Source organism: Trypanosoma brucei, chromosome 2 (assembly GCF_000002445.2).
Source record: "Trypanosoma brucei brucei TREU927 chromosome 2, complete sequence".
NCBI lineage: Eukaryota > Euglenozoa > Kinetoplastea > Trypanosomatida > Trypanosomatidae > Trypanosoma > Trypanosoma brucei.
The window spans coordinates 107,677-134,059 of record NC_005063.2 but is presented as its reverse complement, the minus strand read 5'-3'; the positions used below and the strand labels follow the sequence as shown (position 1 = coordinate 134,059).

At 40.7% G+C, this 26,383-nt stretch overlaps 4 protein-coding genes and 2 pseudogenes across 4 annotated transcripts, besides 12 other annotated features; 1 reads left to right on the top strand and 5 right to left on the bottom strand.

Annotated features, from left to right (window-relative positions):
- Positions 1-438, bottom strand: Tb927.2.720 (annotated as a pseudogene).
- Positions 1-26,383: part of a sequence feature (sequence corresponds to BAC RPCI93-3B10) that runs on past both edges of the window.
- Positions 1,296-1,319: a microsatellite.
- Positions 1,772-1,794: a sequence feature (AT_rich).
- Positions 2,131-2,219: a microsatellite.
- Positions 2,431-2,457: a sequence feature (AT_rich).
- Positions 2,726-2,771: a sequence feature (T-rich).
- Positions 3,203-3,234: a sequence feature (AT_rich).
- Positions 4,852-4,901: a microsatellite.
- On the bottom strand, positions 5,349-8,681 carry Tb927.2.690 (leucine-rich repeat protein (LRRP), putative; the record flags this gene model as incomplete). The annotated part of the gene is made up of 1 exon (XM_946396.1): positions 5,349-8,681. The coding sequence occupies one exon, from the start codon at positions 8,679-8,681 to the stop codon at positions 5,349-5,351; it is 3,333 nt and encodes a 1,110-aa protein (XP_951489.1).
- Positions 9,010-9,435, bottom strand: Tb927.2.680 (hypothetical protein; the record flags this gene model as incomplete). The annotated part of the gene is made up of 1 exon (XM_946395.1): positions 9,010-9,435. The coding sequence occupies one exon, from the start codon at positions 9,433-9,435 to the stop codon at positions 9,010-9,012; it is 426 nt and encodes a 141-aa protein (XP_951488.1).
- Tb927.2.660 lies at positions 10,882-13,829 on the bottom strand (annotated as a pseudogene).
- Positions 11,382-11,457: a microsatellite.
- On the bottom strand, positions 14,859-15,230 carry Tb927.2.650 (hypothetical protein; the record flags this gene model as incomplete). The annotated part of the gene is made up of 1 exon (XM_946394.1): positions 14,859-15,230. One exon carries the CDS (start codon positions 15,228-15,230, stop codon positions 14,859-14,861), a length of 372 nt encoding a protein of 123 aa, XP_951487.1.
- Positions 20,315-20,337: a microsatellite.
- Positions 21,109-21,132: a sequence feature (AT_rich).
- Positions 22,791-25,328, top strand: Tb927.2.560 (retrotransposon hot spot (RHS) protein, putative; the record flags this gene model as incomplete). The annotated part of the gene is made up of 1 exon (XM_946393.1): positions 22,791-25,328. One exon carries the CDS (start codon positions 22,791-22,793, stop codon positions 25,326-25,328), a length of 2,538 nt encoding a protein of 845 aa, XP_951486.1.
- Positions 26,259-26,290: a microsatellite.

Genomic DNA, 26,383 nt, shown 5'->3' with positions numbered 1-26,383 from the left:
TCAGTTGGTTTCAAATATTAGCACTGCCATGCCACAGAAGTACGCAACAATAGGCAACTCTTCCGCATCACAATGCAATAACTTGTAGAGGATAAAAGAACCCAAATTCTGAGATTTTCCAATCCCAGGGTTAACAATGGCAGCGTATGATCGTGGAAAATCAGGACATCCCGGTAAAGCACGTTGTGTACGCCATAATTCAATTCCACTCCTTACAACATTCCATACGCGGAACTCTTCTCTACGGATGAATATGTTTTTGTTACTTCCGTTGGTGAACTTGGCCTATTATCACCCCATTTGAGATGTTAGAACCATTGCTTCAACTTCTTCCCTGCACTCTGGTTTCTTAACGGCTTCCTCAATTTCAGGGACAACATTAAGTTCTTCATCCTTCCACATTATATTTCCACTACGCGTTCCATCAACAAACTCCATCCCGAGCAGTTGAGTTTCGTTGTCCATTATAATGTGACTTCACTTTGCATTGCATAGGGAGCCATATAAACTGAAAACATTATCAACTCTTGCTTCACGTCCCCTCAGACGCTTTTTTCCCAGAATAAGTGTTTTTTTGTCCTGAAGCAAAACATTGAATATTGTTCTTGATTAAAATATTTGCTTTGCTTTTATAACTAATTCGGCTTCTTAGTGTTTCTTTGTAAAGGAAATAGAAGCTTTATCGCAAAGGGATTCCTGTACTAAAGCACGCACACAGTTACTCAGGTAGAACAGTTATAAATCTCAAACAAATTTAATAAACTTTCCTCACACATTTTTCTATCCAATGAAAATATTTCCACAGTGCTCCACTGCAGCATTTTGTGGCCATTAAAAAAAAATAGTTTGGCGCTACCTCAGATATTCACTGACATTTCCCCCACTTTCAACGCATGTTGATTAACAGATGCCTCAACACTGTCACACCTTAGCGTTATTGAATCTATTTTCATGCCTCTAAGGACCATACAGCATGAGATTCTATTTTCAAATACATTAATTGATCCACGAGATTTGGTATTTTATTCATTTTATCTGACTGTAGCACACGTGCCATTCTCTGAGTTCGAAAATACCACTGAGCTAATTCCGTGCAAACGTACACATGTAGCTTCAAGGTAATATATGTTTATCACTGTTGTGTTCTTTCGTATTTCTTTTGTTGACTGCTGGTTCCCAGTAAGTTCCTATCATAAAATATGTATCATCTTACAAGACACAGCAATCATGGTCATGATAAAGGTTCTGAATTCCCTGTATTTAATTTTGGACGCTGATGTGAGGAATGGATTCAAAAACAAACAAACAAATAAACAAACTGAAGCCTCCTGTTCGTAAATGAAGGGTTTTGTGTTCACATCGTTGGAGAGTGTCGGCACCAGGAGATATACTTTTCTCGCTTTGCAGTGTATGTTTCACTACAGCTTCCGTTCGTTCTGCCATATGGGAAAATAAATTGTTTTGGATATTTGAGTCTGCACCGCCTTCCCCACTCAAAGCACCTTGCATAATGAGTATTATTGTAGTAAATTTTGAGTTCTCATGAGGATTTCACACTTCACACGCGCAAAAAAAAAATTGTTACAATGACTCGATTACTGTTGCACACATGGAAATGGTGGCTGCGATAGAAGCTTCCCTTAATTTGTGTCATTTTCGTGAGAGTTGAGTTTTAAGCAACATTGTGCCTCCTAAACCTCGATACGCATTTTAAAAAAATGAGATTAGAAAACAGACTCACTATTTGATACAGAAAGTAAGGGAACTTGGCATTTAATTATTATTATTATTATTGAACACACATTCATATGTTAATTTTTTTCCATCACCGTTAGGAACGTAATCATCACAATTTAAAGAACCACCCAATACGCAAATATTTCCATACGCCACTTCACTGCCTTCAAAGCGCTGCCCAATTGGTTTTGAATGTAAGTGCAATACAAAAGAAAAAAAGCATTTGAGAGAAATAATTCAGTAATAAAAAAATATGGTTAAACTTCCCCCATCACCTTTCTGAAACCTTTTGAACTTTGCGCATCTGCACGGTCAAGGCAAATCAAAGTTTCTCTAACCATTGATGTCTACATTATTTCCAATCGACCATGTTGCTTGAAACAGATGTTGGAAAAAAATATCAAAAATAAAATAGTGATGGATGAAAACCTGAATATTAATACTGACAATCATAATGGTAATAAAAATGGTAGTAATAATAAATAAATAAATAAAATTACATTCCTTCAGTGCATTGCATTTATGCAGGGAGTGTTACTCGTGAAAACCTGTCTCATGGTTAATTATGAGTTCATAACAAACAACTCGGTAATGATGCGTCATGAAATGTTTAATCAACGAAACTTACATTCCCCTTATAATACGACGCAAACAGAACAAACATCAGTCACAACCGCGATTTGTTTCAAAATGATATATATATATATATATTTTTTTTTTGTGAGTGTGTAGAAGCAAATAAATACAACAGCGTGCGCAGAGGATTAAGTGTGCAAACAAATGAAACAACGATAAAAACATTATTTACAAGATTAAAAGAAAGTGCCGTTTGAATAAAGAGAAATGAAGCAAGAGGTAGCAATAAATCGTATGTTTTTAATATACTTACTGCAGATATTTAGTTTGTAACGATTGGTATTATATAAACAGAAACACATGTGATGAAACTCAGGAATATATCAACTAAACCTCAGATTGTTCGACAAACAAGCAAAAAAAAGAAAAGAAAAGAAGAATAATATGAAGAAAAAAAATCTGCTGTTAATATCGCGCAACATATTTCAACAGTTGATTCACAATACAAATTTCTCATAAACATGCAATTTAAATCACCACTTGCACATTCCCTTCCGTGTATCGTTGTTTTGACTTCAAACAGCTTACAAGTGTAATCTGCTGATGCCATCTTTACATAATTAAATGAAACTATTAAAGTTTATTACAGTCCGAAAATTACGGGTTTTAGGTTGCAGTCGTCGGTTGTTCTTCCCTCTGCATAATGGTCTCTTATTAACATACGAATATCTCTAAACAAAAATATTCACATTACAGATATTAGGTGATGAATGATTTGAGTCAACTCCTTCCACTTGTAACTTCATCACGGTATGGTTGCGGCTCACAACAGAAGGAAAGGTGCTTTTTCTCTTAGGTTGAATGATACCTGCAGTTCCAACATAATTCGATATATATATATATATATTCTTTATTTTATTTCTACTTTCTGCATTTCTCCACTTTCGTGTTGACCATACAAAAAATATCTCTTTACCCGATGGTGAATGAGATGTGGTGTGCTGTTTGGAAACTGAACTACATTTTTAGCTGAGAGTGGAAAAGCTGAGAAAGTGTTTTGGTTTGAAGAGTGAGTCAGTTGAAGCATTCAGCATTTGATTAACTCATAAAACATCTAATTTATATTTAACCTTCCAATACCATAGCTCGAGCAGAGCAGTTTCTTGTCATAAAGACATTAACCACATGCTAAAATTTTCCACGTCACCAAACCACACTTATATAAACTCGAAAAAATAAATAAATAAGAAATAAGCGGTTGCAAATATCATACCACTTCTTGCAATGTAAACCGAAAATGGTGCGTCGTGGAAGTGCGCTTGAAATTAGTAAACGAAAAAATTCCTGTATCATAACAGTCTTTCACTATTTCCTGAATTATTTCAATCTCCAACTAAACATCATGTAAAACACCTTAAAGCCACTCCACTTTCCAATATATAAAAATCCCACCAATGTTTCTCTCATGTGCCATCGCAGTGCGTCCTCATGCTTTTAATTTCAGTAGTCATTCACTTCCCAAGTTCCGTAAGAATTTACTGCTAATAATGTAAGCGAAACAATTTGGGGATGTGATATTCAAATGACAGTTGTTCTTCGATTTCACATGCATCTTGCTTCAGATGCAGCGCTGCTTTTCGTCTCTTTTTTTTCCTCAAATAAATACATAATATTTGATATTTTACTATTTCGAATCGGTGTGGATTTGTGTAACTTAAATGTGCGGCTTTCTGTAACTTATCAGCTAACAGCAGTGTCTAATTAATTTAAGTGTGTGAGGAGGAAATCCTTTTCTTGTTATTGTCAAATAAAAAGTAAATATGAAGGAATACATAATTCACCTCGGCAGTGTTTGCTGGAAAGTCATAAACATATACGGATACGGTAAGAAAAGGAAAATAAAAAAAATGAAAGGATTTGGTCTCGCCTTCAGTCCTTCTGAGGCATCATGTTGTAAGAAAGAAAATAATATTTCCCAAAACCAGTGAAATGTTTAATACACTTTACCATGCACATGTAGCACAAATGTTAATGAATTAAGGCGGTACACAACCCTTTGCTGCGCAAGGGTATTCGGAATGTATGACATCTTTACAAATATTTGGCACAAATAATTCTGAAAGGAAATGTAGTAAAATAAATTATGTTATTAAAAAACCAAACAAATACAACAAGTTATAATATAATATTTTAATGAAACGAGAATATTCAATCGCACTATTTGAGAATATAGATATACCAGTGGCAAGTGTAAAAAAGAATCACGAGACACGTAATGTGTTGTTTTATCCTCTCCCATGTAAGAACTTGGTGGTCAAGATGGTGCTCTGATATAATTTATTGTAAAGTCACTCTGTCATTTCTTTCAGTAAAACAAATAATAATAAGAATAATGAAATATATTCACTATACTTTAATGGTATATAAACTTCACTTCCTCATATCATTGACAGGTATACAGTACTGTAGAATGTTGAGTGCTTTTACTTTTCGGGTGTGGCTATGAGTAAAAATTAAATGTGAATGTTGTGTTTCATGTAATAACAATAAGAACGATAGAAATAATAGTAATAATAATAACGATAATATTTCATTCGACATTTGGGTGAGAGTATGTGGCTGTAAAGACAGAAAAACATACAGGAAATGAGATATTCATTTGATATGGCTGTAGTATAAATGAGCGTAATATAATAATTACTACGCTTGCAACTAAAATACAAATTACCACTGAGAAAAAAGCCTTGTGCATACACACACACACACACTTTCCTAACTGTTCTTTATTCTTCACAATATATGATTGGTATGACTTAGTGAAATACGAAGCACTTAAATAACTGTAATGAAATCCTCGTATTTCTCGTATTTAAGATAGTGTAACATACAATATCATCCATGTGAATTGTTACTGGTATCTGTTTGAGTAATAGTGCCTACAGTGAGCGAACCACTCGAACTGGCTGTTAAATTTAATAACGTATTCTCAGTAATAAGTGGTTCCAATTATACAAAGTGAAACAATGGATCACATATTAACGGATATATACCCTCCTCTTTCTCAGTTCAACATAAACATCGGACCAGCCACACACGTTGTTTAGGTCAACCCAAGAAAGACATGGCAATTCCAAAAGACTTCTGAATCCTTCTGTAGGCCTTCTGGCATCATGGCTCTGACGGAGATGCAATTTTTTAATTGATTTTATTCTCCCAAGTGGTGTGATATCATTAAGATTTTCACAATAAGAGAGATTGAGCTCCTCAATGGTATGGGGTGGTTGAATTTCCCTGAGATCTTCATCTTTAATGAGAGAACAAATCAAGTTAAGAATGCGCAACCGCGGAAGAGTGAAAAGTGGACTAAACCCCCGCCTTAGCTCTTTGCATCTCCCTATATGCAACTCCTCCAGTGTCTTGATATTAGCAAGACATGAAGCATCGGTCATATCACACGATTCAAGGTTGAGTGTGACGAGGGATTTGCATCTGCTGATATAATATCCATCGTAACGGGTCGTGACACTGGCGGATTCCAAGTTGAGCACACGAAGTCGTGGTAATTCGCTTAGTGCTTCCCAGCCTGAAGTTATGGGGTAACATCTTCTCAGATTCAATTCCTCCAGTGCCGTAAGGTTTGATATATGAGATATGTCTGTTAGTTTCCAACTGGAGGCTAGGTTGAGTGACGTAATGGATCGAGAGAGAAAAATATCATTAAGTGCGCTATTGCTAATGTCAGATAAACCGAGATCCAGCGATTTAAGCCGTGGCAGTTTCCCAAGTGTCCCGACTCCTTCCAGGTTATCACCGCATTCCCGCAATGACAATTCCTCAAGGGACGTGATGTTGGAGAGGGGTGTTATGTCTGTTAACTCCTTGCGCATTTCAATATGAAGCCTCACGAGAGATTTGCTCGTCCCAATAGATTCAACAGATATATCACTACCTCTCACATTTCGCAGAAGCAAAAAACGCAACCGTGGCAGTGTACCAAGGTCATTTAGTCCCTTGAGGCCGTCTGAACAGCTCCTAACTATCAGTTCCTCCAGTGATTGAATTTTATACACCACCGTAACATCTGACAACTTCTCACACCGGAAAAACTTTAGTTTCACCAGCGTTTTGCAACTGCTAAGGCAAGCTATATCTTTAGCGGCGATGTTAGTATCAGATAGAATTGCTACACGTAGTAGAGGCAGCTTTCCGAGCGACTCCCAGCCTTTTCGTATTCCGTTGCAGCAGTTAACATTCAGTTCTTCCAGTGTCGATAAGGAAGATAATACTGATATATCGGTTACCCATTTGCAATGTGATAAGTTGAGTGATCGCAGCGATTTCGATTCGGAAATATTTTTAGTTACATCACCATTAATGTCCGTATATTTCAGATTCAGTACTCGAAGGCGCGGTAGACAGGAAAATGACGGTATGCAACATACTTCCTCTGCATGATCAAGTACCAATTCCTCCAACGTCGCAATGTTAGAGAGAGCTTTCACAGATATGAATCCCATTGACCTCTCAAGATTCAGTTTCACAAGTGACTTACTATTCCCAAGGATGGAACATTGTTGCGCATATCCGTCTCCCATGTAACATTCCTTCATGCTTAGGATACGTGCCTTGGGAAGCTTTCCAAGAGTTTCAATACCTTTTCTGATGTTAGGGCAGCAATCAAGGTTCAACTCCTCAAGCATAGTAATTTTAGAAAGTGCTGTGACGTCTGTTATATCTTTGCAAAACGCAAGGTTGAGTGTATTCAAAGACTTGCACTCGCTAACGTGCCGTATGTTTTCATCATTAATGCGTGTATTCGACAGTGTGGCTACACGCAGTTGGTGAAGTGTACCAAATACATTCCAGCCGGATGTTACATTACAGGAGTTGTCAATGTTGAGTTCCTCCAATGCTGTAAGGGAAGCTATTGCAGAAATAGATGTTATTTTCTTGCAATGCGAAAGATTTAATGACACAAGTGGGATTGAGCTTGTGCAGATATTCTCAAGGGAATTATTATCAACTTGTGTCCGTCCCAAATCCAGTACACGAAGCTGCGGTAGCCTGCCCAGTGTTCCCATTCCAGAGGTTACTTTGTCACAGTAGTGGAGATTCAGTTCCTCAAGTGTAACAAGGTTCGAGAGGGGCTTGACATCACCAAACCCTTTGCAATTCTCAAGACTGAGCCTTACAAGTGATCCACCAGTTCCAACTGAATCGAGAGATGGCTCGCTCAGGTGCACATCCTTCATGTGCAATACACGGAGCTTTGGTAATGCCCACACAACGCCTATCCCTCGTGTTATTCGGCGACAACCGTTAAGGTTCAATTCCTCAATAGCAGTGGCATTGGAGAGTGGATTGATATCTGTCAGCTGAATACAATAAGAAATGTTCAGCCTTTCAAGCGATCCACAGTCACACAAATCCTTCAGACAATTATCTTCCACAGGAACACCACTCAAGTCAAGCATACGCAGTCGCAACAACATGCCAAGTGTTTCTATTCCCTTCGTTATGTGGTAACAGCTGTTTAGATTCAACTCTTCCAGTGCTGCAAGTTGTGAAATTGGGGTTGCATCCGTGATATTGTTGCATTCGGATACACTCAATTTGGACAGTTTAGCACATGCGCTTATTTCCCCTATACAGCTATCATCAATATCTGTGGAATTTAACTCAAGACACTTCAGGTTAGTCAAGCGAGAGATTCCTCTGATATTTGTCAGTTGCATGGTGTCAGTAATAGCCAACTCTTCCAATGTTACAATATTGAATAAGTGACGGGCGTCATTGTTGTCAATATTGTTGCTCCTGAAACAAAGCCTTTTCAACATGTGCAGTCTCTTCAAAGATATCATATTCACAAGTTTGCCCCGCGGATATTCAATGCGTAACTCTTCTAACTGTTTTAGCTTACTGACTCGTTCTAAGTTAAATTTCCAACCCTTTGATAACGTGATGGTTAATTTCTTGGTATGAATGCGGCCACGGAGTGAGGAAAGAGCACCTTCATATAGTCCTTCGTCACTGAAGGCATTATCAGCAGCATTATATAATGTTACTCTATGTATGCATTCGGTGTCATCACACACACCACCTTGCCTTTCGCCACTCATAGCTGTGAGATTACTCATGAGACACCTAAGTGCCTTCACACTGCTTTCCAGCCGTGTCGTTTGTTTAATCAATTTCTCATGCTCATTCAGTAATGATACCACAGTTTCATCATTACTGGCGTCACGCGTCTCTTCGGTGATTGTAACGGTGGTGAGTTTATTTTGTCCAGTAGTTGATGATTCCTTTAAAGCTTCTGACTGCTCAGGTGATGAGATGCACTGTCGCTTTCTTCCTTGGTTTCCTGACATTATAGTTCCCGTTTCCGATTCCTTGAGGTGCTGAGTGTTGAGGAAATGCTTTTTCTTTTTTTAATAATAGAGCTAAGCGATGAATCAAATGGGGGGAGTGTTATAAGGAAGTAATTGAGGTGCATGCCAAAATGTGTTATGGTCAGTAATCCTAACCTTCATTCAGCAGTCTTTGGGGACAAAAGAAATGATAATTGTAATGAGGTTGTTTTGTATATATATAGAAATCAATAAAGTGTGGCAAAAATATACTGTTTATTATTCTCAGTTGCTTGCACGCTTAGCAGCCACAAGGGATTAATTTTATTCTCGTTGTTGTATTTATGAATTACTGACCCAGTGCCTGGAGCACGCAGCAACAGTAGTTTCTGACAGTAGTATCAGGAAGTCTCTGCACTTCCTTAAACCGGAAGCTAACCTTCGCCTTCACGACCTTCCCTTGCAGAGCAACTAGCATATAATTCTTATGCATTGATGTCGCAGCATGGAAAGCAAGGTGACACTTGCCTTCCCTTTCATTGGCTGCAATATTTTCCAAAAGCACAGCACACACAACCACAAAGCTGTTAGAATAATCCCAATCCTCACTCTCTCCACGAGCCACCCATCTATGGTAGTGGCCTAAATTTTCAATTAATGTCACTGCGTGAGCCCAAACGCAGTGACAAAACGGAAAGAGAAGACACATGAAAACACCTCCCGGATATGACACATACGCTTTATTTACCTCGGCCACAGAAACCAATTGAAACATCTACTGTGAAAACTGAAGGGACAACAGTAATTAGGGAGACATATGGGCACTACGGTTTCCGATTAACTGTGGACAGGCGGAAATGTGTTGATTGAATGTCTTAGATGATCACCGTTACGGGCGGGGAAATTCCATTCCCAAACTTTGCGTCCCGGTCCCTTTTTTCAGGTATTGAAATATCTCTATAAGAAGCTTGGCACTCGTGTTTGTGCATGCCGTGATTTGTGTTGTGTTTGCATGTTAAAGAAATACCAGTGGTACATTCGATTCGAAAACACATTTCAAAAGCCTTTTGGTCTTTGCTTAACCTGGTGGCAGTAACCATGGTTCCTTTCATGAGTTCTGCAATGTTGAGGGAATGTTTTAGAATGTATTGCCATTTTTTTCGTTGTTGGTTTTGCCTAATGTAATATTTCCTCCACAAGTGGTGTACACGCGACTTCTGTAAGTGAAACCAGTTGGAGAAATAACAAGCGGAAGTGTGGCAAACAAAACACAGTTACCTTCATAATTGGAAAAGGACGAAGTGAAGCGGGTTCCCACAAGTGTTGTGTAACCCCAACGGAAGGAAAAAGGAAAAGGGAACACGAAAGGGAACATTATGGCGCCATTGAGTATTAATATGCAGCGCCTTTTGCTTGACTTTGTTGGTGTTGGTGAGCGTGCGTGCCTCAGTGGTGAATGCTCATAAGTTTATGTGACGAATTTCTCAGCCTTTTGTTTGTCCGACAGATTTACTGTTTGATATCTCGCACGGTTAGAAATACGCATTCCTCAACAGGGGAAGTGAAACGGATAACTGTAAGAGGGGATGAGGGAACGCAAGTGCAGTGCAGTGCAGGTTTCACGGTGGAAAAAAGAAAAAGCATCAGGGCAAATATCAGGGCCACCGCTTCACTCACATGGACGGAGCCGACGGGTCATTTTCCAATGAAGGGATGGGAATATTGGAGCAACTATGGAGCATGCAATTTTTTTGAGGAAATAAACAAAACAGCTCTTGTCATCCTACAAACAGGAGTCCCCTCTTTTCATACAACCCAAGAGGGAAAGAAAAACAAAGGGAGTATTATTTTCTTCGTTTTGCACACAAATGCACTACTCTAACATTCTGGCCATACTTCGTAGAAGTGACAGCAACAATGTACAGAAAAATTTAAAAAATGACGTTTAAAGAAAAACATATGCCCACGCTTCGTTACCGTATGTAAAATCCCGTACTGATGGCCACGGTGTCGACGATACCGTTGCTTGGCCGTCTTTTACCAACTCCTCGGTTCGAAAAGGTTAAGTGCGGGGAATGACGGGTCCAAGAAGCGGTAAAAACTTATTGACATTAAAATGACCCAATTTCTGGTGGCCCACTCCCCTCTACAAATCACAACGCATGTGACATTATATAAGCTGTGTGCATAAGCAACGCTCCGTAATATTATGCATTTGTCCATTCGGCGCTGTTAGAAATTGTGCAACCCCTTCGGAAGGAATGATGCAAGAAACACAGCTGTAGTTTCTGTGCGAGGTGTACGGCAGCGAAGGGACTCTTGCTCACTATTGTGAACAAATCACCAACAGTTTTCACCTCGTAGCAGTCATACCTCCCAATCAGTGAACGAATCAGACGGTGATGTGTTGCAACGGCATCAGCCATCAGATCAGGGTGTGCAGCCCACAACGCAGTCCTGCTATCAATGTCAGTAAATATTAGTGTCACAGGGTCCGTTGATTCCTTCGGCGCGCTGTCGTCATCACGGGTGCCCCGGAGAGGGAATCACGCAAGTAAGCTTAGACATATTGCGAGAGCCACAACGAATAAAGAGTCATCAACCACACCAGCAACTTGTGCGGGGGTGAGGGCATTACCGTTGGGGACAGCGCACATCAACGACGGCGACATCGGATTCTGTAGTATTGGTGCATCTGACCGTAGCGGACGTCCCACTGATCACACACACACACACACACACACACACACACACACACACACACACACACACACACACACACACACACACACACACAGACTTATATCCGTAGCACCGAAGTTTGACATGCAATCATCAGCGGTAACGACAACGTTGATTATGCAATCATAATGTTTGTACGGCCCATATAACGCATGCCATCAATGATGATTACTGTTTGGTTGAAGAAAAGGTCGACCAGCAGGCCGGACGTTACCCTTTCCATGTTTTGCAGATTCTCTTGTATTAGTCTACCCGTGGCGAAACCCAGCACCGACAGCGGCGTCCACTTTTCCACCTCACGTACCGCCTCGTGGAACCGTTGCACAGTCTACGATGTCGTGTTGATGTCTGGGTAGCAAAGCAAACTTGTTGCGAACAAAAGGTGCTTGGTGCCATCGCTATTGTCGAAGGCTTGCACAAACTCATTTTACAGCAGCGCAATGCCAGAGAACTGGACAAATACGCGCACCTTGTTGCGGATACGTAGATGCTCTTCAATTACCACAATGCCATCAACAGCAAGTCCAATGATAAAAGTGCTACCACTTTTCGAAAGATACTCTCCAACAGAGTCCCCTGCAGTCAACACAACGGTAGAGCTGAGGTTCAAGCCAAATGTGAGCAGTGCCTTTCTTAGCGCATCAATGAAAGCGGACGCCTCACCGCCCCTTACAACGCAATTGGTGGAAGTCAGCACGAATGCTGGAGAGGGAGCTCGCTAACATGTATAGCTGCTGTTCCATTGTTGGGGACAAGTGGATCACATTCCTGCTGAAACTGTTCAGATGGGGGATTGGTGTCATAGGGTCAATGAATGTCAGACCGAGCACCGCTTTTGTTACGATGCCAAACACGGCAGTGACTATCCTTTCCTGCCGCAATGTGTTGAGCTCGTTGGAAACCTTGTGCGTATCTGTGGCAATCCTCTGAAGGAAGGAACTGTTCATCTCGCCAACTTTCCCAGATGCGGTCGTGGTGGACACACCAGTTTCAAACTGTGTGGAACCTCTCTCAGAAGCTCTTCGTGATCTTCCATATCAACGATGAGGCCGATGAGTGGTGTCTATAGGAACGAGGGGTCGATATAACACTGTAAGGAAGTTGTCATAATATGCCTGCCAACAAGCGGTTGCAGGCGGTAATTTTCAGCAATCTCCCTCATGTAGACGTTCTTCCTGCCACGGTTGCAGCGGCAAGTGGCATCATTTGCAGTGGTAAAGCTATCGCACTCACCTCCAAAATCACCGATCACGATGCCATCAATCACATAACGGCGACTCAATGACGGCTGTGCGATTTTTCATCCAGCCATGACTACGCAGTGCCCGCGCCAACACCTCTCCAGTAATCCAGCCATTGATCGTCAGCTCCCCATCCGCGTCACTCTTTAGAAAGTGATCCGCATCATTGAAGTCACTCCACTCCCTGTATTCAGTCAAATAGTTCCTCATTTCAGTCTGAAAGCGTTTTACCGCGTCGATATAATCTTCCTCAGCGAGAGGATTTGACCCCGTCTGAATCACACGATGGGGAACAAACGGAACATTCGCTTCCTCCAATGTCTCTTTCCAGATGCGCACGATTGATTTCTGCAATAAGATCGGAGTTGGCATGAACGTATCTTCCGTACGCGGATCAGACACCAACCTCACGAGAATTTTTTTGGCATCAGGCTTCATGGCGGCAAACATAGTCACAGCCTGTGGATTTCCCCCAGCAAACTCATCCCATACGGCGTCGAATTCCTCAGGTGATCCACCTTGGCCACCCGCTTTGTCCTCCACCGTGAAAACACAACAGAAACTGTACCCCATGCGCCATATGAAATCCACTGCCTGATTATATGCCTCACTACCTCCCGGGAGCCCATCAAGATACATGAAACCCTGCTTTAGCACACGTAAGTGACTCATCGCATAACGTACTGGGGTAATAAGTTCGCCAGTGGCCCCAAGGAGCAGGAAGCAAAAATGCGGCAGGTATCCCTCATGCCCTGTCGATACTCAGTCATGGGACCGAATCCAACAAGTTGGTTCCCTTCTGATGTATTGTACAGCTCGTTCGCGTCATCGCCATTTAGTGCCTTCGGGTAATCATTCAGAAACTGGACCAAATTGATGCCGTATGAGGGGGAGCGGGCAACTTCAACATTCACCCCGAGTGCCACCGTCCAGTTCCGAGCAGCCAGGGAGGCATTGAAACCGGCATTCACGGCATTGATAACTTGTAGGTCCCATTTTCGACTGTATAACAGAGATATTGCCTTCACCGTAACTTTCCCACTGTCATCTGCGTTAAAAATAACACATATTTGATAAAGTTGAAGTAACACTAACAGCAACAGGAAAAGTGTTGGCGTCGTAAAGGTAATTGGGAGAGGTGGTGGAGCTTGCTGTGCTTCGTCAGCCGGCATACGCGTGCGATCATGAATGAAATTCATCAAGAAAGTTATCTTGTTTAGCAATGATGGATGGAAGAGAGTTGCTAGTGATGGCGTAGAAAGGTTGGTTATACTGAAAGACAATGATAGTTCTCATTGATGCACAGATAGTTTGAACAAATGCATGGATAAAAACAAACGACAACACCTTTTGCTGCTTTAATCCAGGTTTCTGGCGGTCGAGCAACCCAGCATATGCATAGACACCACCTGCCATTCAACTTAATTAAGACATATTTGCCGATCACTGCGATGGATGAGAGGTTTCTGCATTTCATTACTGAGATGTGCCACAACCAGACCCAGTCAATGCAGTGCGCAACAGCTAACTACAACAGTACACTCAATGGCTTCCTCGCATCTTACCAAACATACGCATGCATTACAAGCTTTTCGCTGCATTAGAAGACCGGCACCTATTAGATGCCCTTCTATCCAAACATCTTTAAGATAATTCCATGGTCACCTGGTAACGTCTCGAGAGTCACATGACAGGAGCAATCAGTTAACATTTATCACCGTACACGGTTGTAAATGCATCAGCTGGTACAAACCTCTATCGACCGTCATGTCTGCGTAAAATGAGAGTGAAAAAAGAAGGCGTTCTTCCTACTGAATCAACAAAATATTTCTCAATGAAATGCAATGCACAGTTGGCCGGTTTGGACTGCACACGCGCATCTGCTCATTTGTCCTTTAAAGGAAATGATTCATCCTGCCGTTACATCCAATCAACGCTACACCTTGCTCTTCCTTGTTGTGTGACCAGAGAATGGCTAGTGTCATATGTATATATTTGAGACTGATATCTTTGCAACATTGTCTGACCCGTTTCCGCCATTATTTCTTGGCGATACGCTGAGGTGTGTTTATGTGCGGTATTCTCCATATTAAAAGATGCTTCCATTTACTCTCACCACAGTGTTACAAACCAACATATTGCCACACATGTATGCATACAAATACACAATTTCCTCCTTCCATGTGGTTCTGCTCATTGAGTTTGATGACGCTCACTAAGTGGAACACCAAGGCGTGCACAAAGTTCGTGATATTTTATGTACATCACGCTCATGGATTCCTAGAGCCGGTAACATGTTGGTAACGGTAAGACTCATATCAGAAGAGACCAAATACATACACAAACAAGTTTGATACAGTGCATAATGCGCTTCAACATTTTCTCCTTCTCTCCATTGTTGTGATGCAAAAGTGTGTGGAGGAAATGGGACCTCATAAGGAGGAAATTGATAAGCTCGAAGTAACTTATAATTGAGAGGAGTTGATGTCCGCCGGATTTCCATGAGTTGGAGACTATCGTTAACGCTTCTATATCCCGTTGTCGGATGCTCGGGGTTTCTGCATGCACACTGTTTCCGCCAAAGCATATCCGAATAAAAAGAGTCTAAACTAGTTTTCTATCGTTGACATGCATGCGCCCTTTGCTTTCGCATCGGTACAATGCTTTATGTCTTTTACATCCATTCCAAGTTCAGACGTCAGTCGCCACCCTCTCCAGCTTGTACGTGTAACGTATCATTTGCACTCTCCAACGCAGCATTCATACACGGAGAGAATTCATCCCCATTTTGTAAAAATTGGCCAATACAGTCTCACACACGATTACTCTCAACCTTGTATCCACACTTTCACTTCATACATTATCACATCCATAAGACGTGTTTATGACCATTGTGAGCCCTTCCTCCAGTTTCTTTGTGTGCAGTTTCATCAGGGTCTCTTACCGCTACACGAGGAGGTTCATCATTAATCAAATCCAAATTCACCCAGAACACCACAACCGTCACAACTTCTATTGTCTCTGACTGCCTTCTAACACACTCCAGATCCATTCTCTGATCCAATGTTGCGATTCTCTCTGCACGACGGCACTGCTTCCCGCACACAAAGAGAGAAAAGAGAGGCGTCAGTGGATATTAATGAGTATAAGTGAGGGAATATATTACGCAGCGGTCAATGAAATGGTGCGGCTACATATGACCTCCATTTTGACCACAAATACACACGAAACGCGTGTTGGCAAGGGCGGTGGACCTTCAATTTCCTCTCCCAGGTAGCTGTTTCGGAATGCTAACTTCATATGAAAATGACTGCTTTACACCAAAAGTTTGATGCCCTTAATTGATATCTGTGGGTATGCAGCTTCACAATTTGTGGGCATGCATGAGTTTGTGTTCAAATAAAGCAAGTATAAAGCACTCATACATACTAAACCATTAAGCCATCACAAAGGCGATATCGACCTAATAATAAGAATCGTAAATATTGTCATCTTCCGAACAGTTTCTGCTCCTCATCCTTTTTCATGCTCCCTCAAAAAGTAATAAATCCCCATACGCATCATACACAATATTATCTAGGAGCATTGGAAATAATTCCAGGCTAAGTGCAGTTTGGATCAACTTTTTCCTGCTTCTTAAATCATTCTTTAGTGTGTTGGTTCATATCAAAATATCAGCCGGGTTGTGCTCTTACATTCTGCATGAAATGGATTCAGAGCAGCTCAATATATATTTTCCCTGTTTCGCATGCTTACTGTAGACTACCATCCTCACTTGCAAGATCACGCGCATAACTGTATTTTGTTGCATACACCTGGAAGAGTGTCGTACAGCTTAACAAAAGGCTAAGCGAAGCTGTCAGGTTGAACATACACGGATGCAGACGTTTTGGTTTCACATAAGCCAACTGTACTGAATACTGGCTGTTGGTTGCTCAAACCATGTCTCCATGTCCATACACCTTACAATAGGTTAACTCCTCAGTCACTTAATGGAGTTGACAGGTCTGATGTACGGCTGTTCATTGAAGGCATGAAGTATCTGCATTCCTAATCTCTCCTTAGATTAAATCTCGTAAATACAGTTTCCTTGAAAGAAATGTTTCACCTGTATACAGTTTATGCGGACACGGGAATTTAAGAGGGAGATTTGGACTCTCATTATTTGTTCCGCATTTGAAACGATTCCGCCATTCCCCTATGCTGAAGTTGTGAAGCAGCACTGTAATCATCGTGATGTGACATTATTTGATACGCAGTATTGCCGCTAACTCACAATACCTTTTTGCAGACCCGTCTCCGTTATCATTTTTTGGATTCGTGACAACCGCAACATGGATTCAAAACAGCTTTACAGACAATTTTCGAAACTGTGCGTGATGATACCGTAACATTGCCAAACAGAACTGGCATACCATGTTAACGTCAGAAAAGAAACCAGTTACCCCACATCTACTCAGAGTGAGGGGGAAGAGAAACTCTCAAAAGAAATCACTGTAATGTGCCGAATTCACTAGAATGATTGTACATTAACAGATGCTACTATCAAATACCAATCCCAACATAAACGACAAAAAATACACAGCGGTCCTATCAGTCTAACGTAATCAAGGCCCTCTGTCCCATGGCTATGATCCATGAGCTTTCATGCTTCAAACAATAAAGGAGACATTGCGTTGTGCTCAGTTTGCATGCACGCGAAGGGATGCAGTAAGGCAGTCCGGCATTTTTTACACAAAAAAAGACCATGTGGGTCACCAGGTCTGTTCAACGTTTTAACTCTTTGGGTTAACCTTCAGACTCCATTGCTACTCAGAAGAATCCACGAAATGATGAGCTTTCCGCACCATCCATAATCCCCGATATTCCAGTTGAGAGCAGCTGTCAAGTGGAGGGTGGGATGCCGGCCAGCTCTCCATTTTCGTACGTTTGCCGGCTGCACATGGTCGTGAGGTTCCTTCGGTCCAATAGCTTTAAGAGTCTTAGTACGAATTGTCTGGACATTGCAAAGGAACAGAGTCACTTTGCTGGCGCGTTTGTTGGCTCCATTTCTCATTTATATTTTGTATACGGAGCACGCGAGTATATGAGAAATAAAGTACAGGCACCCTACTTTCAACTATTCGCAGGATCCACCACCCTTCTAACCATGTGCCCATCTCAGGCTTTTAGTCACCACAGACCTCGCTGATATAATGCCTTCAGACTTCTGCACACGTCAGCATCACTCTGTCGCAATGCGCTCTTTCCTTTCGTTTGGAAAAGTCTCTGAAGGCAGTGACGGGCCCATAACAGTCATGTCCGATTCGTTGCAACAGTTCCTCCTGCGCTGCAATGGCCGTATCAAACATGTCATATGCCGTAGGTTTTAGCGGATGTCTGCTCGGGAGTCTTGGCACCGCCCCCCTGCCTTTTTTACTTTGCCACTCCTCCCGCTGTGCCTTTCCTCCCTTTTCCGACACTCACCGTGTTCATATGCAAGCCGCCACTCCACACTTGAAGCTGTCCAGTTTCTGAGGAGTCGTTGCGGTGGTGACATGCTTCCAAGCGCCGGATAATATTCCTTCCGCCGTGTCACCTGCTGCGTATCCAACATTTGAGCGTTTGAGCTGCGAGTATTTGGTTACTTTTACATGGACTTTCTGATTTGGGGTGGCTGTGGCCTATTGTTGGTTTTTTTTGGTTGGCATCCCGCAGCCCTCTGTCCTTAATTCGTCGGCGATGCCAGTTGTTGTTTTACGGACAGAAATTCCGGACAGGGTTTCTAAACGGAATTGGACGCTGCTCATATTCGTTGCTCTAACACCGTTATCATATTTAGTGGTCTCTTTTCTTACATTTCCCCACATTCCACAAACATATCGCGATGCCTCCCTTGCTCGCTCACATGTCGCGGTCCATCCACCTTGCCAGTTGGTAATTGCGGTTTCAGCGCCACAACCTACGCATTGTTTCGCTTTTTCTCTCCAACGTTTTTGCTCTGGGGGTGACGGTAGTGCTTGGCGTTTCAACGCATTTCGGGAGGTTTCTAAAAAAAAGGTTCTTGACACCTTCTGCCGCCACTGCTCTGTGAGAGGCATCACTTACTCTAAACTCAACTGGTGGTTTCTCCGCATTCCACAAACTCAATGCGGCCGATGCGCAGCTATTCGGTTTAACAGCGCCGCGCCGCTCCTCCTTTGCCGCTTCGTTTCCACCATTCTGTGGAATTGGCGGGGAGGGTGCGTGACGAGTGCCTTTCACATTTGGAGTCGGGCATCATGTTTGTTAAATACGTATTAAATGATGCCTAAAATTAGTGTGACAATGATTGCTGTTGTGTATTTGTATGCACTTAAAGGACACTAGCAGCTGGGCTGTAAGTGGTTACGTGTTGTTTCCTCTTTGTGAGTTTGGAGTCAGCTGGGCAGCAAATATTCGACGCGTAGTTATCACCTGTGTGTGTTGATACTCTTAGTTCTAGGCTAGCAGTTTGTTCAAACTGCACGTGAAGGAATACGTTTTTTTCTTTTTCTTTAAATAACCAATACATTGCTTTGCAAAGGTTTCGTATGCTGAGTGTTTCGTCAAGTGGCTTTAACTGTGGGATTGAAGCCGCTGATATCGTTTCTAGTGTTGTGTGCAGTTGAAGAGCCTTTGTTTTTCTTGCACATTGACAGACGCTCATTTGTAAGAAGGGTTGTGTGGTTAACTTCTTTGTTCGTTCTTTTTTGAGGAACGTCTGGCCCCTGTTGGTGAAGTCTTGAGTATTTTCATCCTGCTTTCTTCTACGAGAGTAACTCTTCAATAAAATAGGAAACGATAATGATATTTTGCCGTGGCATCATTACGAAAATTCAGAACTGTGAAACTAATGACTAAAACTACGAGTTAGTTTCTTGTTATAACTTTCACAAAAAGTATCATTTATAAACATGGACGAAAGTTAATGAAATCAGAGGAAGTCAAAAAAATAAAAAAAATACTGAGTAGACTGTGGTACATGCTTCATAATATATTGCTACTATCCAAAGAGGCAGTTATCCGCTACAACCCCTGAATTCTTCTTTTTATTTTTTATTTCCTGCAAAAAGGAAGAAAAGGCAAATGACTTCCCTTGTAGAACAAGAACGCTTAACATCTGAGACATGTTAATACCGCATTCCGAGTCAAGGGACTGTCGATTACATATCATCATCACTACACACACACACACTGAGTAAATATTAGAATGATTATGTTAAGAAGGTGGCACATATGTATATTCGAGTTGTATTAGTTTTACCACATATGTGTGTTATGTACTCTTTGTAATTCAAGTGTGAGGGTGGCGAATTATAATATGTGGTAAATATTTGTGTCATATATATTTGTGTTTTTATAAGTTTCAATTTTATTTATGTTTCTATTTTTGATTAATTTGTGCTTACATCACCAGTAACGTCCTTTACTGTTTTACTGTTTGAACATTTTGTGTTTGCATCTGAAATTCACAAACAAGTTATATTCTGTATTAAAAAACTATTTTCTTTACATTACCTTTTGTTTGATTCTTTTTTTTTCCTTTTCCAAAGCTTCATGTAATGATGCAAAATAGAAATAATTTGATTCTTATTCTTAGGAGGAGTGTAAAGTCATAGGTTTGTGATAATTTATATGTTAAGCAATATTATGTGCAACTTATGTAAGAGGATATATATATATATATATATATAATTTGTATTGTGACATATGGAATCCTGAAAGCATATGAAAGAAATTGCAGTAATTCTCTGTGAATTATATAAGGATGTAAAGGCATGAAAAGAGACCGTATGAGGAAAATTGGGAACTTATGGATTATAAGTACCATCACATTTCTTTGCAATTCCACCATGTGTTGAATTATACAGAAAAGTGTATTTTAATTACTACTGAACTGCAAATATAGTGAAGGAAATTCCTCAAAGATATTGTCCCAATGATTTGTTTGTTTGTGTATGTGTGTGTATGAAAATAGTTTCTTAATGATGTATTTGGCAAATTAAAAACTTTATGGATGATTAGTGTACACACTGCTACACGAGAAACTGAATGCAGAAGGAAATGAAATTATTTTTATTTTGTGAACGATATTGAGGAATCTCATATGTGGAATACTTCCAGTATGAGGGAATAAGGAAATATGTAAAAATGCAAAATGACTTACAGTTGTATTGTAAAGAATAATGAATGATACTCATGAGTTACAGTAACACAAGAAATAAAATAAGGCAGACACTTTTGATAGTAAATTGCAACATGCGTAGTGACACTTTACCAATATGGCTTCATATACCTCATGTAGTTTATGTATATATTTCAATAATGGAAACCCGTTGCTATCATTTTCAGATACTCAATATTTATGCGGGATTATTTCCTATTGGCAGCAGCGAGTTTATATTTGCAGCTATGAAGTTTGAATGAATGGATTGCACTCATCTGTCAGTAAATAAATTCGGATGTTATTTATATTTATATTTTTTATTGCATGCAGCTGCTGCTTTGTGTTATGGATTCTCGAGCATGTCAAAGTTATCATCAGTAACTTCCTTCATGCATATAAAAGTGTAATCAGGCGTTGGAAATGTAATTGATGGTAGCAAACAACTATTCAATACCTATTTTTGAAAATGTTATATGAGTTGCACTTCCTTTAAATTGTACTGCATGCAATACCCATCATAACATATGTATGGAATTATGTGAATTATTATTTGAAACCATTTGAAAACTTAATGGAGAAGGAAGGGAATTTTGATAGAATAATATTTTTGATATTTTGAATTATGTTATCTTCCATAACTATCGTGTTTAGGCAATTCATCTCTACTATGACTCACTGTTACATATCCACATGCAGGTGTATAATGTAATTATATTCCTTCCTTTCTATAATGTGTAATTGTTTTGTAATCCGCCAACTATTGAATATTTAGAAGGAAAATGCGAGACGTGTTTCATTTTATTATCTGTCAGTTCACGCTTATTCTCTTTATTACCTTTATTTGTTATACATTTTCAAGTTCTTTAGATGTGTTGTTTTGTGTTTTTGTTATTCCAATAACTTTGTGTATGTGAGCAATAGGAAACTTACAATGATGATACAATAAGTGTGGACACGTACTGAAAGGGAATTGTCTCATTACATATTTAATCTGTGTAAATGAAAGGAGGGAAAATAAAAGATATGTTATGATAATCTTTTACGGTTTCCTCAATTAATTGTATTAATTTTATTCCAATTATTTTCCATATGTTGTATAATCACCATCATAAAAGGTGTGTGAATGGATTCAACAACGATGGCACATCAGATACATGTGAATTTGTGTCGCTGAATTAGTTGTTGATAGTTGTGAACAATGAGGAGGCAAGTAATTAAATTTTATTTTAACTGAAGGTGAAAGAATGTTTTTATTTATTATGAAAGTAAACAGAAATACTCTCTGGTTATCTGATGCAAAAAGACTATCAGTTTTTTTTTACCTGTCCTACAGACATTATTTAATATTCTCCTTTGGAAGTAAGTGAATACACGGGGGAGGGGATAAGTGATTTATATTTTCAATGAGTTTATTCAATGCAAGTGAATGTTACGTATTGACAGAAGTGAGGAAACTCCAGTGGAACAGTTGTGTAGTGTAGTGCGTATTCGTGTGTGTGTATATCTATGTGTTGTGCCGATACTCTATTTCTTCGTTTCATTAATATCCATATATTTTTATTGTTTATTGTTTTACTTGATTTTAATTAATAGAATTTGACTCTCTTTAAATATTGATTATATATACGAAGTGTTTACGCAGGTATATGAGGCAGTAATATTTTTTGTTTCCATATTATATATGGTTTAGAAAGAAATGATACAGGAAATTAATTATATTTAGCACATGATAATGAAGCAAGGGAAATATTTATTTACAGCTGCTATATTTTGAAATTGTTCCCCTCAATACCAAATACATTATGATATCATATTATACAAACTATAGTGAATAAACATTAACGCGCTTTATTACATTTGATATTATGTTACACTGTTCACCCGCTATTGTTTTCTTATCTATTATTTTACTTCAGTTTTTTATAATTTCAGAGAAAAAAGAAAAGGAAAGGAAGTTAAGTTAATAATATTAAGAGAGTTATGTCAAGAGCAAATAGTCCCGCAGCTCCACAAGGAAATAATGAAAATCAACAAGTGGCAGATAATATTGAAGCAGCCATGAGGAGGCCACGGGATGAAAATGTACCGCCTCCTGCTGCTGCTGCTGCTCAGCCTCCACAAATACGGCAGAGAACTGAAGAGGGGCCCAATTGGACAATGAACAGTTCTATTGAAGATGTATTGCTGCAACGCTATGAGGGTTTGAGGGATATGACACTGCATGACTTTTTGCTGAAAAAGTTTTTTAACACGTATGACACAGAGAATGTGGCCATGGATGTGTTTGTCCAGAGCCCGGAGGATTATATTTTGGATGCCGGGATTCTAGGAAGGATACGGCGGCTTTATCAGTTTGAGGAATATAAAGAATTATATAACCAATTCTCTGAAATGAAGCGGAAAGCAAGGTACCTTGACGAAAAAGAAATTTACTACCTCAGTCAGTGGGAGGAGAAGGGAAGAGGGGAAATAAGAGAATTTGTTGGTCCCATGGCGAGGGGAAGGTTGGATGGAGCACTGGAGGTCGCCAAGAGAGCGGAAAAGCGAGCTGCCCAAACAGCTGGTGGTGCTGTCGAACTTGAAGGAGTGTATGAATCCATATATAATGCGAAATGGAGTTATGTAATGTCGGGTTATAATGAAGAGCCACTTGGCATGAAAGTGTTTGATGGAAAACCACAGTGCATATGGACCGAAGCGGAGGTGGATATAACTCCTGACCCTGCGAATGTTGATGCAGAGATTGAGGAGAGGCCTGATGGTTTGGAGATTTTTGTTCTCACTTCGGAGAAGGGTTGGCCATACAACGGGTTTGCATTGGATGACGCTGAGATATGCTTGGAAAATTTTAAGCATGTATATATCCGTCGTGAAATTATGCGCGTGTGGTATATAATCCAACGAGGGCTGCAAGGAAGGTGGGTGGAAAAAGCTGAGATAACACCGAGACATATTGTTATTGGTACACCTGGTATTGGTAAATCATATGGTGTTGGATCATTTTTGCTTCATTCATTGCTTCACTTCAATGATGGAATGCTTGATGTTGTTGCATATTTCGTGGGTAAAATAGCCTATTTAATATATAACAAGAAACCCGGAGAAGGGGGGAAGGTTGAGCAATATGAAGACGTGAAAGCTGCTGTTAGGGTCATAGCTGCGTTAGTATTCAAGAAAAAAAAAGGGCACATCATTGTTGACATATGCAAGAATGCGCAGACGCCACCCGATGGTCTGCCGGTTCACGCTTGGGGTGTAACTCTCCTCACTTCTCCGGATGAGGCCCATTTTCATCACTGGTCAAAAGACAAGAGAGACGTAGGAATTATTATAAACTGTGATGATGTGCGTGACATGAAGGCATTTGTGGCATGGACTAAGCTGTCTGTAGCATCAGGCTATGCGGCACTTGATGAAGAAGCTCAGGCGAGGATTGTAGAAGAACTTAAAAATGAGTGGGAAACAATAAAGAGCCGTATTAATGTGGTTGGGCCAGTGCCTCGTTGCGTTTACAACAGCGCGGGGTACACAAAACGTGTGTCTCAGGCAAAAAAGATGATAACGTCCATCAATGGTGACAACAAAAGTCACTACGAGGACATAATGGGGAAAATTGCCGATTGGCGAAATGATAAGGTAACGCACAGGTTAGTGAAAATCGTCCGTGTGCGAGATGCCGGAGAGAGCGTCGATGAATACCGCTGCCGGCCACTTTCGGTTTGCATTGGGAATGCTATATTTTTCAAACTGCTTGCCATTGATGTGGAGAAAATGGCTATCCGTCAAGTTACGATGTCAGACGAGAGTGCCGCAGCCAACGTGTTTGAATCAAGGGCGTTGCTTTCGCTTCTTTTTCCTCGAGTTTTTAAAGTTATCGCAGACAACTTGAAATACCTGCGACGAGGCGGAGAAATAGCTGACCGTCGAAGCATACTGAACGACATGGCTCCTCAGCAGTTGAAACTCACTGGGCAGAAGGCCTTACCTGCGGCCCACCAGCGACCAATTGATAATTGTGAATACATGGTTCTCTACCGCCCTGCCACAGGCAATGAACCCGTGGTGGATGGCTTTTTTTTCGTTGAGGGGCGGCTCAGGAGAGCCCCTGACGGAGCAGCGCCACCGACCACTCCAAATATAGCTGTGCTTTTACAAGTAACCAAGTCGGACAGGCACCCCACCACTACGGATAAGGTGCAGAAGTTCCGAGAAAACATGGCAAGATATTTTTCTGATTGGGGTGCGTTTTCCCGCGACATGGTTTGGGAGATGATATACATTAATTCGGTTAACGGTGGCACGATAACCATCAGGCAACTTTGTGATGGCGACGACCCCGCCGAAGCGGCAGATATGTGGAGAAACATGGCTCAATACCAAGTAACGTTAAGGGAAGAAATGCAGGGGCAGCTAATGCGAGCATATAGAGATGAATGTTGGTATCGGGATGCTCCACTTCTGGCCATGGAGCCTGCGCCGCAGCCACGCAACGAGCAAGCGGGAGCGCAAGGAGGGTGAGACGATTTCATAGCATTAGGTGTGGTGGAAGCTGGGTAAAAATATCCGGCCTGGTATGTTATGGTGAACGCAAGCAGTCAACAGTGTACGGTGCTAATGTGGGGCTAGTCGGCGTTTTTTCATTTAATGTAAAATTGAGTTATCGTATCATAGGGAGGCCAGCAGTCCTAACTGCCAAAACAGGGTAAGTGGCTTTGTCTTAATGCTTAGGATGACAAGATGCGCTGCAAGGGAGTAATATTCAGCAAATAGCGGCTGTAGTAATCATCTTATTCTTTTCAACAAGCAGTCGAATGCGGCGGTTAGTGCAGGAAAGGGACGTGGTAATTCACTTGAGTGCCGGAGGTGAGGGAAGGGAAGTGGAAATGAAGACGACTAAGGAATAGTAAAAGTAGTATTTTATCGGCTACCGCGTAACTGGAGTTAAGCCACATCGTAATCTTAAGGGGCACAGAGAAAGACAGAAATAATGTTATCGACGGACGTAAGAAAACATTGTGACGTTTTGTTTTCATTTGTGCTATTACAAACTATAGGATTGGATTATACTACACTAACTCTTCACATCTTCTTTTCATTTATACAGTCTAAATTTTCCATCCGTGTAGAGATAGGGATCTATAGGCCAATGATAAAAGGAACAAAAATGTAATAGTACTTTTTGCTTCTTTGCCATCCGTGGTGGAGAGAGCGTATTGGAAACATGCCTCAAATATAGCCCCTCTGAGTTGTATTTCCAGTAGGTGTCATGGGAGAGAGATTGTGACGGAGTGAAATATGCAAACATTAGAAGCAGTTACTGGATGTGCTGTTTTATATACGAGCTGTTATAATTATATTATACATGTTAGTTATGATTAGAGTTATGGAGTAGCTCTTGATGGTGTTCTTCGCAGACACGCAGCTGGTGACGTGATTGTGTCCATTTTCCTCTCTCTCTCTCTCTCCCTCTCTTTCTTTCTTCAATTATTTGTCGGTGTGCAAACATGCTATGATATGTTGTCTTCTCTTTCCTTATAATCACTTCTGTTATCCTGGTTGAGGGTTGGCAGTTG